Genomic DNA, 17,753 nt, shown 5'->3' with positions numbered 1-17,753 from the left:
AACCATGACAAGTTGATGGCATAAGATGTAAGTACAACTCCTCCGGTTTCATATGCAAAAAAAAATTATTGCGCTAGCTTACATGGTTACAGCGCTACCGAGATTTAAAAATAGTTACGCAAAACGGAGCGTGCCCGCTCCAACCGGCTTTAAAGGGTTAACAATTAATAATTATTTTTGTTTAGTGAATTTAAAAATAAATGTGTGTTTGTACGTGTGAGAGTTGGCATGGACATGGAGTTTCGGTACATCATGGAATACTGCTTGATAACCCAATGATGCAGAGTATATACCCACCCCACCCTTTCTATAGCTGCACTCCATCATGTTCATGATGAAAAAACATGATTGCTGTTTTTGCCACCCAGAATTAGTACTAAAAAAAAGAATGTAGTCAGTCTCATCTGTGGCTGGCCTGTTAATAATCTAGCCATCCTTTTGAGGGCATATGTAGGACAAGAGAACGTTAATCATGTTCTTAATAATGGGGAATTGTGGGTGGAGCTGATGTGGCAGGTGATGGGCTAAGACCATCTCCCAGGCATCCACCAGATTGACATTCAGTCCTTCAAACATGGCTCTGAGCACTTTGTCTCTCTGCAGTGAGTACCAGTCGCTGTTAGTTAGTACTTCATGAAGTTTCAAAGCTTTGGGGTTTCCAGTCCGAATAACAACCAGTGTATCTGGAGCCCTGGACAGAAGCCGCACCACTGCCCTCCGAATGCTCTGCAACCGTCGGATGTAGATCTCAGTGGGGAAAGTGCAGAAGTGTGCCCAGATGCCAATAACTACAACGGTGTTTCTACCTCCAGTCACATTGTCTAACTCGTTGGCAATATAACGCAACTCGCTGGTTGGCACTTTGGTAAAATGGAGAGGAGGCCCGTGCACACGGTAAGTCACAATGATGTTGTTTTCATAGTTCAGAGCCATAAAAGGTCCAACTTTCTTCTCACTATTCAAGTTAAACTCCTTGAGATCTGAAAGTATTAGAGAGGGAATACATTAAGCTGCAGAGTAGAAAAAAATTAAATTGGTGTCAAAAAGGTTTGTGGGTCAGATACCTCGTACTGTTGCAATAAAGTATTCAAACCACTGCCTGATGGTGGAGTCTCCATACAAGTGAACCACCTTTCCTTTCAGACACTGAGTGATGGCTGATGGAGTGTTGAATTGATGAACTGTGGTGTCATCTAGTGCTCTCCACACACCCTGGTAGTAATAGCCAGAGGGTCCAGGTCCAACACTATTGCTGCTCTCCTCTGAATTATCTGAGAAGAGGACAAACAAGAAAAGAAAGAATTGTATGTTTGTTTAAGCTTATAAGTGCATTGATGTCTCTTAAAATGTTTGTTCTAATTTAATTTCGTAACAAGTCTGGTCAGTGTGGTTTTCTAGACACACTAAGATGGTCAGATTGTTTGAAAATGTATTTAGTCACCTACAAGTCAGTCCAAATGTAGTGTACTAGTGATTTGAAGACTGGTGCACATGTAACTGACTCCAAATAAAGTTTTACACATTACAAATGGAAGTCTCATCACATGCATTGTGCGCTTTGCAATTTTGTCACAGACTTGAATGTGTGTACAGAGAAAATGTTACGGTCCTGGGCCTGGGCACAGTTTTTTTTTTAATTTGCATTATTGTTTATTAGTCTTTTTTCTTCTATTGTTCATGGTTACTAGTGTTTTGGTGTCTGTTCTGTATTTCTGAGCTTGTGGATTCCTTTGCCCCTAATGTCAATAATACTGTTGATGGTGAGAAGACAACATTCAAGGGGAGATTAGTCTAATTTTAATTAGGAAAGATTTTCATGTTTTACTGTCCACTTATTACAACTTTGTAATCATACCATTTATTGTTATAATAGACCTCTTTATTTTGGGGAATAGCAGCCATTAATTGTATCCACATGTTATGGACTATCTAAACAGAAGTCCACATGTTACACTGCCACCCAAATATTCTATGCTACCACCACTTAGCTTACAGTAGCCTTGACACATCTTTCCACAGGTATCTACTGTCTGGAACAAGGTAGTAAATGTAATAGAGCCGTTTAATTTTTATAGCTGTCAACTGCTCACAATCTGCAGCACATCCTCTTTCAATTTAGATATAAATGATTGTTGTCAAAAGTGACTTTACCTTTCTTCTTGGGCAAAACAGTGACACCGGCAGGTCCTGAAGCTGGAATGGAGACTTTCATATTGACACCTCTGAAGCAAGCACACACAATTTTATGTAACCCAGCAGGCAACAAATCAGATTGGATTAAACACTACTAAACATTAAAGAAAGATATAGTGAACAGTAAGTTATTCACCATTAATACAAATCAACAGTTACCTCAAATCTATGGGGAAAAACCTTGTAAAATATGAGGTTGGATTTTTACGTTTCTGGAAAGACAGGTTGATGAGTGATAATCATCATTCGAGAGTCGTCTTGATACATGTTCAATCATCCAGGTAAGTAAATCTCCATAATGAATTGTACTGTTTATAAGATTTAGGGAAACATGCAGTCAGCTGAGACTGAAGAAGTCACTTGGATGAGTGACGAAATGTTTCTCCCACAAAACGCTACGTCCAGATGAACAGATTCAACTTCTGGAGATTTACTTTCCTGGATGATTGAGAATGCATCAAGACGAGTACATTTGCATGATGACTGAAACTAGCCCACTGAAGGAACAATGGACTGGGAGGTCAGTTCCTTAATCATAATTACTGTGAATGGTACTCATGGCCATTGATCAGTGGGCTGGTTTCAGTCATTATGCAAATGTACTGTTTATAAGATTGGGGAAACCTGCAGTCAGCTGAGACTGAAGAAGTCACTTGGATGAGTGACGAGACGTTTCTCCCACTGAAAACGCTACATCCAGATGGACTTTAATTAAAAAAAAAATGTTTCACCAAGGATCCAGAAGTAATTCTCACCTCTGAAAGAGCTGGTCCATTGCTGTGATTTGCTGATATCCAGCCCTTAAGTGGAGGATCCTGGCATCACAACTCAGATTCTTTGGCTTGTAGCAGAACCACGGCTCACCTGTTTGGAGGTCAGTGTAGTTGCACACAGGCTGCTGGGTTGGACGCAAGCATACGTGACATTTGGTAGTTTCAGTAACTGAGCCTGAGCGGAACTGGCTCACGAAGCACATCCTGTCGGGCTGTTCTATGTTCAGTCTGCGAAGTTCTGTGACTGCCTCACTGGGGTGAACCAGTGTCACCTGGTAGGACCAAGAATCAAAGTCTGGTAACCTGGTCTCATAGATTATATGCATATGAAGAACCTTGTAATACACACTTTGGTGTTGGTGGCAAGTAGGTCTGGGCCATATCATACCGTTCACGGTATACCGGTATAATGTTAGGCAAAAATTAAATATCACAATAGAATATGGCTAAAATGTGCATGTGCAGTGCCTTTGTTTTCATACACACATGGCGGAAAAAGCATGGTGGCAACGGAGAATGAAAAGGGCAAAAGCGGATCGTTGAATGAAACAGATTAAGAGGAACTGGTTTGTAAAAATGCTGCAACTTTCATGATGTGGAACTAGTTTGGTTTTTGTCCATCAGATACCCACCAAAGCACATTTTTTTTGTAGAACATGCAAGCGGGCCATCGTTATTACCATATTTTTCGAACTTTAAGGTGCTCTTAAAAGCCTTTAATTTTCTCAAAAATCGACAGTGCACTTTATGTATTCTGGTTGTGCTTACTGACCTCAAATAGGTTTTATGTGGTACTCAAAATCTGTCAAAAAATGTTTTAGTACGACTTTGGGAAGCTACGAAGCCGCACCGCTTGATGGCTTGTCGGAGCATTATGGCTACCGTAGTCAGGAGTCTCGCGGAGTAATGCATACTGTGCTTCAACATAATATCACCGTATTGCGTGTGTATAAGGACCCCAAAAAGGCACCTGTTAAGAGACGTGTACGAAGCGGATTTTAAACTCAAGGCTATCAGTCGCGCAGTAGAACATGCGAATAGAGGAGCTGTGAGAGAATTCAGGATTAATGAATCAATGGTACAGAAGTGGAGGAAGCAATAGTGATATGCGATACCACTGATTTCAGTTCCCATCCAATACCAAGTAAAATTCAGGGTGGCATCGACGATACTGATCCGATACCGATACTTTGTACAAAAACTTAATGTTTCATTGCAATTCATAATACAATATATAATGACATTATGTAATTGTAATAATAATATAGTAATATAGCTTCATAATGATTACAGGACATCAGACTACTTGTTCTTATTGCTTAATAATGCAGAATAATACTATAGAAACAAAAAAACTGAAGTTGTGTGCTATTTGAGCACGTTGCCTGCCTGCAGCATTAAAGGACTCCGCGAGAGATGTCTGTCTTGCCCTAACAGCACCTGTCCCTCTCCTCCTCTTCAGTTTGCCTCAACATAAGCTCATCATATTCTGTGATATGATTTACTCTGAGGTGTTTGACGAGGTCAGTGATGTTGCCACAACACCTCACTGTCTTGCCATATGTAATGCAAACCGCGTCTTAGCTGTTTGTGGAGGTAAAATACCTGCACAAATGACTCCGTTTACGCTCAGCAACTGTTGTGAGTGCGCACGCCAGTGGCTGCGACACATTTATACAGCCGTGTTTCACATATGACTATGAAAAGCGCAAGAGGAAGTAGTTCCTTCCAATTTAGACGATCCGAATGATATAGTTTCTTTCCACTGTGTTCCTTTTAATGGGACAAACTACAAATTTACCCCAGAGTAGTAAAATATAGATATTTTAATATGAGAATCGATTCTAGAACATAAATTACTGGTATCAGAAGAATCAATATTTCAATATCGATCCGCACACCACTAGGAAGCAAGAAGAATGAGCTGAGTAAAGTGTGACTTATCTGCCTGCTTTGTTTGCTCTTGCTCTTGACGAAGGCGGTCGTACTTTTCTCCTCTCCTCCTCCTCCTCTCCCTTAGCTTCCCTGCTTAGCCTCTTGTGTCCTTGTCTAGTCTTGTGTTTTTTGTATTACTTTTCCCTGGAACACTTTCTCACAGTCTGTTCTCTACAACCTAAAAGAGAATTATAGATTTGATCTACTGGTCCCTGAATGCAATTGACACCCCTTTCTCAACGAGAAGTTTGGGCTTGGGTGAGCCTGAGTGCTGAAGATATCTACCTATTCGGAACGTCTTGATGCATTCTCAATCATCCAGGTAAGTAAATCTCCAAAAGTTGATTCTGTTCATCTGGACGTAGCGTTTTGTGGGAGAAACGTTTCGTCACTCATCCAAGTGACTTCTTCAGTCTCAGCTGACTGCAGGTTTCCCCAAATCTTATAAACAGTACATTACAAACAGTACAGTACATCACCATGGAGGAGAGGAAGGCACTCACATCACTTAGTGATGACAACAAGATTATCATCCTTCCGGCAGACAAGGGTAGGTGCACAGTATTGCTAAACCAGAAAGAAGATTTTGTCACTACTCAGTGATGCAAATACTTATGAGCCCCTGAAACGAGACCCAGGAAGTGACTACAGGAAGAGGGTGATAGACTGTCTGAAGCAGTTAGAACAAGACAAGGCTATTGACCGGACCTCATACCACAGGCTGTACCCAGGGGAGTCTACACCAAGTCTGTATGGTTTACCGAAAATACATAAACAGGGTGCACCTTTAAGACCGATTGTCTGCATGATCAACTCTGTCACCTATAACATCTCCAAGTTTCTGGCTTCAATCCTCAACCCCCTGGTGGGCAGCTCTGAACACCACATCCAGAACACCCTGGATTTTGTTGAGAAGGTGAGAGATGTCATTATGGAGGCAGATGAAACCATGGTCTCATACGGCGTTACATCTCTCTTCACTTGCATCCCAGTCACGGAAGCGTTGGAGGTAGTCCGTAAGAGATTACAGGATGACCCCAACCTCAGCAACAGGACCACTCTCAGCATCGACCAAGTGTGTTTGCTTTTGGAACTGTGTCTTCATTCCACCTACTTCACATACAAGGGTCAGTTCTACAGGCAGAAACATGGGTGTGCCATGGGCTCCCCAGTTTCACCCATCGTGGCCAATTTGTACATGGAAGAAGTGGAAAAGAGGGCTTTGCTATCCTACCCTGGAACACCACCAAGCCATTGGTTCAGATATGTGGATGAAACCTGGGTGAAAATCAAATCTCAGGACGTACCACAATTCACGGATCACATTAACTCGGTGGACCGACACATCAAATTCACCAGGGAGGATATGAAAACTGACAGGTTAGCCTTCTTAGACTGTGAGATTTCCATCAGTAATGGGGGACATCTAAAAGCCGACGCTTACCATAAACCTACACATACGGATCAGTACCTAAGGTTTGACTCTCATCATCCACTGGAGCACAAACTGGGTGTCATCAGGACGCTACAACACAGAGCGAACACCATCCCCACTGACACAGCGGCCAGGGAGGCAGAAGAACAGCACATCAAGAAGGCCCTGAGTAAATGTGGTTATCCCAGCTGGACTTTTGTCAAAGCTGGGAAGGCACCTAAAGAAAGCTCCAGCAGATCCATTTACGTGAAAAGGGAAAGACCATCTCTGAATCGAGGAGGGGGCCTAAGGGTGCATCTGTCACCATCTTACAATGCTGTGATTGCAGCCATTCCCCAGCTCTCTGTGAATGGTACTCATGGCCATTGATCAGTGGTCTTTGATCAGTGGGTTTTGGTCAGTGGTTGTTGATCAATGGTCATGAGAATTTGCATAATTATGATTAAGGAACTGACCTCCCAGCCCATTGTTCCTTCAGTGGGCTGGTTTCAGTCATTATGCAAATGTACTGTTTATAAGATTTGGGGAAACCTGCAGTCAGCTGAGACTGAAGAAGTCACTTGGATGAGTGACGAAACTTTTCTCCCACAAAACGCTACATCCAGATGAACAGAATCAACTTTTGGAGATACCTATTCAGAACAATGATAACAGGGTTATTGCTGATTGGAGCTTGCTTGGCCTTGGCTTATCAAAGAATTAAGGAAGCGGTACTGGCTGTTCAAACCCCCACAAGGCTGCCCGCTGGGATTGAAACGATGGGACAAGGTGTGAGTTTCTCAAAATAGGGTCATTGAGTGCAGCACGGATAAGATCTTGGAGAAGCTTACGGCTGCGTTGAATACTCAGAATAAGACCTGAGTGAAAACTGGATTACATCTTAGAGGGGCTCACTCGGAATAACATCTTTGAGCGCAAATTGGATCACATCTTGGAGAAGCACACTGTGGTCGTGTGTTCTCAGAAATCGGCTCTCTGAGCACAAGAATGACAACACCACGGAGCGTAAGTCTGATGACATTATGGAGAAGCTCAAGGCTCTCCAACGGGAGATTGAGAGACCAGTGTCGGACTGTTAGAACAGCTTTGAAATTCATATGAGTTGTTCGCACTAAAGTAAAAACCACAATCACTTCATGTGGATACCCCTTTGGTGCCAGCTGCAGTCTCTAGGCTGGAGCTGAACAACAACACCCTGATAATGAACTGTTTTTAGACTGTTCTTCCCATTCTATGCAAGGCCACCTGGGTTGGCTGGAAGACTGTTTACTTAGCCTGGCATGGTGAAGGACACTGTCTCTGCTGAACTCTGGACACATACACACACACGCACACAGACATATACGCATGCAGACATACACTCATCCCCCCTCCCCCCTCCAAACGCCTCCGACGCTTATTCCCTTCCGATGCTGACGGTGGATCATGGAGACCAGCGCATAGGCTGCAGGCCCGGATGTACTGTCTACATTGAATGTCTCTCACCCTTTACCCACCCCTGTTGCTTGTCATGTGTTTCTTTGGTGTATTAAGAGTTTTGTCATGTGCTATGTGCACAGGTGGGTTTTTTTTTCTGTTCTCAAACTGATCTCCCTATTGAAGGGGGGGGGGGGGGGGGGGGGTATTTTTCTCCTTATCTTTCCTCATGTGGTGCATTTTCCATTGTTATACCTCTCTGACCTGTCTTCCCCACGTGATGTTTTTGTGTAATGTATGTATGGTCGGAGGGTAAGATGGCGCCGCCATTGCGTGCAATAGGTCGGCAGCCTTAACATGAAATTTCCCCTTGTGGGACTAATAAAGGTATATCAAAAAATGTCAGCCCATTTCCACTGGAAGTGCCTTTTGGTTAAACTGTCAGCAAGGAATTTGCATTTGCACTGTTACATTTTTATATAGCTTTAATGCACTGTTAGGAAATAAAATATATAATCTGAATGCTGATTAGTGTGTTTTATGAGAGGCCCAGATTTCAGTGTAAAACTAGGTTGCAGGCTGACAGGAAACTGCATACTTTTGCAGAGCATAGGACCAGAAAGTGAAACCAACTAGACTGTTTGATCGAAACTTAAAGTGTGATGTGACGTAGAGAGCGAGTATATAAGTAACTAGGCTTCTGTTTGTGTTTCAGACCTGGGGTTGTGTGTGTTGTGTCCAGGTCTCCATATCCGGATATGTAAAATTAAAGATCATTTTAAAGTAATAAGACCACTTTTGAGCCGTGTCCTTTTTTGGCCGTAAAGAATACAAAAGAACTGGGATTTAATACTTGGTGCCAGTGACCCGGATTCTTGTGCAGCTGAGGGGACTAATTTGGAACTTGAGGTACGATCTGATATGAGGTGGACAACAGACCTGTCTAAAAGAGTAAAAGTAAGCGTACAAGCCTGTTGAAAATTGTCCACATTGGATGAATTCTAAATTAGTTGTCCACCGAATTGATGATTGTTACCATTAAACTGGCTCAGTAGTGGAAATTAAACGTAATTGTAAAATCTGTTAAGTAGATTTCAGGTGACATGTCCAGGATCATTTTGGGTAATTAGAAATAAAGAAAAGTGAAGTTTGGGGATATTGGATGAAAGCTCATTGTTGTTAATACTGGGGTGGATTTTTAATTGTTGTTTGAAGTTGGTGTGTTATGTGTGTGTGTGTTACGTCAGCCAAGAAAAGAGATATTAGGTTAAAATATTTGGTTAAGTGATCTATCCCTGTATTGACAAGTGGTAGAGTTGGACTCAGGCACCAGATAATTCAGCGGTGGAATCCCCACAGTGGTGCTTTTAAATATATTTAAATAAATTTTAGGATGGGAAGTTGGACTTCCTATGGGTACAAAATGTTCTGAGTGTGATGGCTCCATCTTGCGGCGGACGCGCTGCAATTTCCTGTGACGACAGGGTCATCCGGGTGATACCCGCGACAGATAGGGACAGTTGTTAATAATCAGTGGTCAAGTACCACTTTTCTTGCACCGTTTGATCGACAGGGTTGGACCTGGGTGGTCCCGTTCGAACGTGATTGACAGGTAAACCTTAAGTAAAGCTTAATGGCGCAGACGGGATTCGAAAGCGCCCAGGAGTGGGGTTTCCGGTCAACTCACGGGGGACCACTTTTAAATTATCATAGGGCCTAGAAATTTGACCGCTATAGGTGAGGGCATTCCCAAAGCGGGTTGATTGACCAGCAAGGTTGGACCTGGCTTAGAGGCTTTTAAATTAATCAAGGAAAAAGTTAAGTGTACCGGTACTCAGGTTTGGAAAATGTGATATGGAAATGGTGAATAATATCGGTTTTGAAGAGGTAATATGGTAATGGAAATAATTTATCTTGGCACTCAGTGGCAGTCTTTTGTTATATATATAAATGTGTGAATGTATAAGTGAAGTGTAAAATTGTCATTTGGATGAATGTTTAAAGGTGCACATTGTTTTGAGAGAAAAGGCGGTGTGTGTGAGACGACGAAGTTTTGGGAGGTGTGTAATATGCTGATGAAAGTATTGTGTGAATGTTACAAAACTGAACTGAAAGAATGGTGATATGTGTGGAAAATTGTTAATTGTCCCGATGTCTGAAAGAACTCTGCTGAGCACGCTGAAGATTGTGATGTGAATGCTTGCAAAACCAGAGAGCTTAGTATATTTAAAAGTGTGTGTGTGAAATAAGGGTGTATTGTTTTTAGATCAAGACTTAGCAGAAGTACAGAGGGTTTATAGACTGTAAATATAAAAAACAAGAGTTTGATTAGTCTGTAGAAACAGGAAAGAGAGAAACAGAAAAATATGAGTCTGCGTGGCTGTGTGTGTGAGAGAGGAAGTAGTGTGTGTGACAGTAACTTTGCATGCCCATAAAAGGAAACTGGCTGATGTGTGTAGTGTGAGACCAGAGAGGAAGGAATGTGTTAAGAAAAAGTGATAAAATGAAATTAATTAAATGCTTTAGTGTGTTAATACAGGTGGACTTCCCTCAACCTGAAATCTTGAGTAAAGCGGCAAAATGATAGATTAACAGAATTGGGAGGAAAACAGGCCAGGTTTTGGCTAAAATTTTACAGCTTGACCTCTCACTTTGTCCCGACCCTGAGAAGAAGCTCAAAGGACAGTTAATCTCCTGATGAAGACCGACAGAACATCGTGGACTTGAAGAATTAACAGCAGGCAAAAGACAGTGCAACTGACCTATAACACTGAAGGGTCAAGCAGCAGCATGTATGAATACCACTGATGGAACATGAGTTTTGAATTGCAAGCTGGAAACTTGACAAGTGACATGACTGTTTGAAGGCACTGGATGATATTTGCCATGCTGGGAGTTAACCTAAAAGAAAAGACTGAAAAGATCAAGAGAGAAGTAACAGAGAAGAAGAAACAGCTGAGTTGGGCCTGTGTTGATCTGTGAGGCCCCACAGGAAACTATGAGAACAGTGAGAGACGTGAACCTGGACGTCATATAGTGAATGCATATGGGAAAATTGGATTGAAGGCTGAACTCATGAAGGTTTAGAAATGTCCACCACATCACAACAAAGAGGGAAACAAAAAAGGTAAAAATAAAGAGAGAAATTAACTAACAATTACATTAATGAATAGAAAACACACATATAGAAATTGTTACATGTGAAATTATTTTTGGAAAGAATCAGAAGTGAGATTGACATGATCACATAAACGCAATGAAGAACACGCCTACACTATCAATGTAAACACATAAAATAAATTGGTATTTTTGGCCGGAGAGAGAGAAGTGGGTCGTTTAAGCACTCATGATAATAATGAAAATGTCTAAGTTTGTCATTTTTAGGTGCAAAGCAGACCTGGATCAATTTTCCACATGCAGCGGTCGGAAGAAAGTTATAGGTTAACATCACTGGAAACGTTCAGGCCAAGTTTCTGGTTGAACTGGCTGAAGACAAGGAATGCTGTTATTTAAGGTGGGAAATCAAAATTTGGGTTAGCAAACTTGGGGAAGAGAAAACTGACTGCTTAAGTGGGAAAATTGTGAAGGAGTCTAAAACACTGCAAAAAGAAATATATACAAAATCACACACACAAACAGAAAATGCATTAACGTTAGAAATACAAGAGAGTTCATGAGGATTAGACAGTATGTTGAGCATGTGAGACTGTTTATCAGTGTTAAAATAGTGTGAATTTAGCACACTTAAACCCTGAAGTTGAGGAATGACTTAGGAAGTTCCATGACAAGGGAGTGACATTGGTGAAAATGAAAAGTGATTAAAAGCTTAAAGTAGTTTTAAAATAGTGAATTGGAAGTGCTCTTGTGGCGATTGAATAAAACAAGTGATTACTCTAGGAAGAAAATAAAATAATTTAACAGTGTGGTGAGATTTAAATATGCCTTTCTCTTGTCACGGTGAGTCCTGAGATATGACTCAGTATGCAAATTAGCTAAAATGAGTGGTGAGAAAGAAGCTTCGTGTGTGGCTGTGTGTGAGAGGCTTTCAAGAGAGGAAATATAGCAGAGACTGAGGAGGATTAATTGGTGAAATATATAATGGTAAAGTAACAGGACAATTAAATAAAGTGGTCAGGTCTGTTCAGAAGTGCAGAGTTGGACAAGAAATTTATAATTTAATGATGACACATTGTTATAACGTGTTTATATCTTATGCTAAATTTAAGTATGTTAAAGTGCTTAAAGGGGAACATTATTGTGTGCAAATTGTGTGGCTTTTAACAAAATTTTCTGTGTATTTAGCAGGTGAAACTATGTCAGTTGACCTCGGACTCTCAGTACGCTGTGGAATCTGAGGCCAACCACTAGATATGATGTGAGGAGAATGAACAGAGGGAGTAATTTAAGTCTGATTTCAGACTATGTAAGTATTGTAAGTTGTATGTATGTAAGTTCTATCTATGTAAGTTTTTTTTCTTTTTCTTTGTCTTTTTTCACTCGCAAAGGGAGAGTGTTTCCTAGCGCTGTCTGTAGAAAACTGCACTGTTCTTCCCGCTGTAAACACCACTGTTTTGTTCAGAAAAAAACATTGTGTGTATTTTTTATCATAACTCTCGTTTTACCTGGCCCATCGACACAATTCAAAACTGGTATGTAGTTTGAAGTCCGCACTTTCGACCCATGTCATGTGATTTTGACGCACTGGCGCGTCCGGTGACCCCAGAGGGTTAAGTGAAAAGAAATTGATGGGGTTTTTTTGCACTAATAAAGTTGTTGTAAAGTATATTGTCTCACATCAATTATATCATCAGTTGTAGCGTTATCACAAATTTTCAAATATATATCGTAATAAATACTTTTGGCCAAATTGCCCTGCCCTAGTGGCAAGTAATCTATTCAGATTACATGCTGGCAAAAGTAAACAGTGCCAGTAGGAACAAAAACAAACCATGTCTGGGTGGACACTAATTTAATCCGATTCAATTCAATTCAATTCAATGTTATTTATGTAGCGCCAAACTACAACAAGAGTCGCCTCAAGGTGCTTTATATTCTACAGTAGATCGTACAATAATAGATACAGAGAAAAACCCAACAATCATATGACCCCCTATGAGCAAGCACTTTGGCAACAGTGGGAAGGAAAAACTCCCTTTTAACAGGAAGAAACCTCCGGCAGAACCAGGCTCAGGGAGGGGCGGGGCCATCTGCTGCGACCGGTTGGGGTGAGAGAAGGAAAACAGGATAAAGACATGCTGTGGAAGAGAGACAGAGATTAATAACAGATATGATTCGATGCAGAGAGGTCTATTAACACATAGTGAGTGAGAAAGGTGACTGGAAAGGAAAAACTCAATCCCCCAGCAGCCTACGTAAATGGTAAAATGGCCTGTATTTATATAGCGCTTTTCTAGTCCCTATGGACCCCAAAGCACTTTACACATCCAGTCATCCACCCATTGGTGATGGGAAGCTACATTGTAGCCACAGCCACCCTGGGGCGCATTGACAGAGGCGAGGCTGCCGGACACTGGCGCCACTGGGCCCTCTGACCACTACCAGTAGGTGACGGGTGAAGTGTCTTGCCCAAGGACACAACGACCAAGACTGTCCAAGCCGGGGCTCGAACCAGCTACGTTCCAATTACAAGGCAAACTCCCAACTGTTGAGCCACGATCGCCCCTACGTCTATTGCAGCATAACTAAGGGAGGATTCAGGGTCATCTGGTCCAGCCCTAACTATATGCTTTACCAAAAAGGAAATTTTTAAGCCTAATCTTGAAAGTAGAGATAGTGTCTGTCTCCTGAATCCAAACTGGAAGCTGGTTCCACAGAAGAGGGGCCTGAAAACTGAAGGCTCTGCCTCCCATTCTACTTTTAAATACTCTAGGAACAACAAGTAGGCCTGCAGAGCGAGAGCAAAGTGCTCTAATAGGGTGATATGGTACTACAAGGTCATTAAGATAAGATGGGGCCTGATTATTTAAGACCTTGTATGTGAGGAGCAGGATTTTGAATTCAGTTCTGGATTTAACAGGAAGCCAATGAAGGGAAGCCAATACAGGAGAAATATGCTCTCTCTTTCTAGTCCCTGTCAGGACTCTTGCTGCAGCATTTTGGATTAACTGAAGACTTTTCAGGGAGTTTTTAGGACTTCCTGATAATAATGAATTACAGTAGTCCAGCCTGGAAGTAATAAATGCGTGAACTAGTTTTTTCAGCATTACTCTGAGACAGGATATATACAGATACCATATTTCTAAGATTTTTAGGGCCGAGTATAATAACCTCAGTTTTATTTGAATTAAGGAGCAGAAAGTTAGGTCTTTAGTCACAGTTATGTAGATAATTTTCCTAGTTTATGTGAGGTAATGGTATTAATGACTAACAAAGTGCTTCTGGAATTACACTACAAAAACAAAAAGGGTGGCTTAAGACTTTTGCACAGTACTGTACAGTTGTCATTAACATGTATTTTAGCAACTGAAGCCAAAAAACATGTCAGTCTTTAGGGATGACTTTCTTGTGATGGCATTCTGAAGTTGTCAATCTGGGAAATTCACGTTTTCTTATTTTCACATTATCTTCTTTCTCAATCACCAGATTGTAGTTTAGTGCCAATATGCAAATATTTGCATGCTCAAGAAACTTTAAAGTGCACTGTAATTATCAAATACCAGTCTGATCTTTAAAATTCCCATTATACTAATAATCTAAATTCAAGGAATTTGTCATCATTTTGAATGCCTTCATTAAGAATTTTTGGCATCAATCTTTTAGCATAGTATCAGGTATGTGGGAAATAAGTTATTTCACGATAATATAATTTTAAAACAAGTCAACTTAAAACATTACAAAGTCAGTTTGAAACCTGAATGAATTTTTAATGATACATGATTTTCTTAGGAATTAATAAAGTATTCTGGTTCTGATTCTGATTAATTGCCTGGATATCCATCCATCCATTCACTTCCACTTATCCTTTTCAGGGTCATGGGGGGCGCTGGAGTCTATCCTAGCTGTCTTAGGGCGAGAGGCAAGGTGCACCCTGGACAGGTCACCAGTCTGTCGCTGGGCTAACACATAGACAGAGACAACCATTCGTGCTCACATTCACTCCTGGATTCACACCTATGGTCAATTTAGTGTTTCCAGTTAACCCTCTGGGGTCGACGGCACGTCACAATCACATGACCAATTTAAGACGACACAGCGACAAGATGCAGAGTCTCCATTTTAACTTGGGTCGAAAGTGCGGACTTCAAACTGCATACCAGTTTTTGAATTGTGGTAATGGGCCACGTAAAACCAGAGTTATGATAAAAAATACACGCAATGTTTTTTTCTGAATAGAACTGTGGTGTTTACAGCGGGAAGAACGGTATAAACAGCGTTTTCTATGGACAGCGCTAGCAAACACTCTCCAGTGAAAAAAGAAAAAGAAAAAACACCCCTTCCCTATTGGTGTTAAACTTTACCATGTCAGCCAATCAAAAAAAATGATATGGCGACATGTGACATTTGGTTGTTTGGGAAGAGGGGGCAGATTTAGGAGTGACACCTGCAACGGAAAGCGGGCGAGCGAAAGAAAGAGAGAGAAGGGGTTTTCATATGTGAGACATTAGTGACGTTTAGCGTGTTTGGAGGCTATAGTTAGTGTGTTGTGTAGTTATTGTTTTGTATTGTGTGTCAGTTATACTGCTGAATGTCACATTTGCTCCAAAAAAAAGCCATCAAAGGCAGATTCCAGTGTAAACGCTGTTCCCACATGGAAAACTGGACTGATGCACCTCCTGCAGTCAGACCTGCAGGGTTTAGGCCTGTGGTGTTCTCCTCTGTCTTATACTGAACACAAACAATGTTTTGGGACTGGCACAAATAATTTGTGTGCCTTCTTATTTGATACAGAACACCTGATTGTTCTGTAAATAGATTCAAATGGTTACATAAAAAACGCCTGAGGCCTTGGCTGCATTTTTAGGTAAATAACACCATATAACCTTGTGGTTTGCAAAACTTGTGCATAACTTTTAGAAAGGTACAATTTCTATTTGCATTTCAAGTTATGAAAATGATTCGTTAAACATGTTTGTGGGTTTTACAGTAAAAAATGTAACTTTTTTCTACTGGGATTTTGAATTTTTTGTCTGGATTTAGATCAATTGTGCTAATATAGTATGCCAAAATGAAAAAAAAACCCCTCAAATTTCAGTTATTTGAGGTTGTGCTGAAAATAATGATACCAAACAAGGCAAGATAAACAGTTTTTAAAGGTGAAATATAGAGGTAAAATCAAAAGTAGTCAAAAACAGCTAATTATACCCTGGACCCCAGAGGGTTAACCTAACCCCGCTAACCTAGCCTTGATAGCTGTATATAGCTGCTAAATCTGCAGTTAGTCACAGTTATGTAGATAATTCTCTGCAGTTAAGTGTTGAGAAATGCTAAGTCTGCTTTTCTCTAAAGGTTCCACAGTTCCAAAAAACAGAAGGGCAAGTTGAATATAAGATTATCAACCCTTATGATCAGCATAAAAATGATAAATTTTAACATCACCTCAACCTGTGCACTTCCTTCCCAGAGTAAAAAGAAAAAAGCAGAGTAGGAGCCATTGAGATGATCCACGATTTGCCCTGCCACACCTGCATGAAGAGTTGGGTTGTGCAGACGAGCGAGTAAGACATCTCCCCCACAATTCTTTGGATGGCCCTGGAAGTCATGAATTTTGATCAGAACCTCCAGCTTATCCCCAATATGCCACTGTTCCCCTTCTCTCCCTGGAAGAATGGTGAAGGTGCTGTGTGCTGGATCACTGGTTCTGTTCATGGACACAGGTGATGGTAATGGTGGAGTTTCAGGCCAAGCAATGGACTGTAGTAGGAGGTGTTCTTCATGAGCATCTGTACCAGAAAATGGTTGGAATTTACAGTTGTAATGCATCTCAGAAGGTGGGGTGAACGGGGAAACACTTGGGATGATGACGATGGTGTTTGCTTTATTCAAGAACTGGAAAAGAGAGAGATTAAAGACAACAACAAAAATACATCAGACAATTTAAGTCCGCTTCATTTTTAGTCGTTAATTGCATAATGAAGGATTCGTATTGCCATTGCATTTGCTAGTCTATGAGTTAATGCAAATGTGTGATGCATGGCGCCTCTGTATTCAAAAGAATATGTGAATCACAAAACGAACATGTATAAAATGATCCAATTCAAAAATGTGAGCTTGTTCCATTATCAGAGTTATGATAATGGAACAAGAGTGTTATTTCAAAGTCAAAATTGTACATTTTAAAATGTATTACCTACAGGAGTAAATTTCATAGATATTTAACACAATTTAATTTACCGGTATTCATTTTCCTAAAGATTTTTGTATATATATAATATTTATATATATTTTTGTATATACGTTATTATATAATAATGTATATATAATATATAAATAAAATGCTACAATGCCTACAATAAAAACAAACAAAAAAAACCCCCACCCATCTCGCCCCTGTGGGCGGTTTATCCTTCAAGCTCGGGTCCTCTACCAGAGGCCTGGGAGCTTGAGGGTCCTGCGCAGTATCTTAGCTGTTCCCAGGACTGCGCTCTTCTGGACAGAGATCTCCGATGTTGTTCCCGGGATCTGCTGGAGCCACTCACCTAGCTTGGGAGTCACCGCACCTAGTGCTCCGATTACCACGGGGACCACCGTTACCTTCACCCTCCACATCCTCTCGAGCTCTTCTCTGAGCCCTTGGTATTTCTCCAGCTTCTCGTGTTCCTTCTTCCTGATATTGCTGTCATTCGGAACCGCTACATCGATCACTACAGCCGTCTTCTTCTGTTTGTCTACCACCACTATGTCCGGTTGGTTAGCCTGGTGTGATAGACCCCAGGCTATATGGATCTTGTATTCAGAGCTTGTTCTTGTGCTGCCATGATTAGTGCCTCTGTGCTGTCTTTCAGTCCAGCTTTGTCCAGCCACTGGTAGGATTTCTGGATATC

The 17,753-nt window shown here is 41.1% G+C and overlaps 1 protein-coding gene across 1 annotated transcript; it reads right to left on the bottom strand.

The window, feature by feature from the left end:
- Positions 1–207: 207 nt before the first annotated feature.
- LOC100706972 (NXPE family member 3-like) lies at positions 208–16,750 on the bottom strand. Its single transcript, XM_005464331.2, has 5 exons — positions 16,309–16,750; positions 2,949–3,238; positions 2,152–2,222; positions 1,065–1,271; positions 208–980 (listed from the first exon to the last, which is right to left on the bottom strand). Exons 1-5 carry the CDS (start codon positions 16,690–16,692, stop codon positions 427–429), a joined length of 1,506 nt encoding a protein of 501 aa, XP_005464388.2. The 5' UTR covers positions 16,693–16,750; the 3' UTR covers positions 208–426.
- Positions 16,751–17,753: the final 1,003 nt, after the last annotated feature.

Source organism: Oreochromis niloticus, linkage group LG3 (assembly GCF_001858045.2).
Source record: "Oreochromis niloticus isolate F11D_XX linkage group LG3, O_niloticus_UMD_NMBU, whole genome shotgun sequence".
Taxonomy (NCBI): domain Eukaryota; kingdom Metazoa; phylum Chordata; class Actinopteri; order Cichliformes; family Cichlidae; genus Oreochromis; species Oreochromis niloticus.
This window is presented reverse-complemented; position numbering and strand designations above follow the sequence as displayed.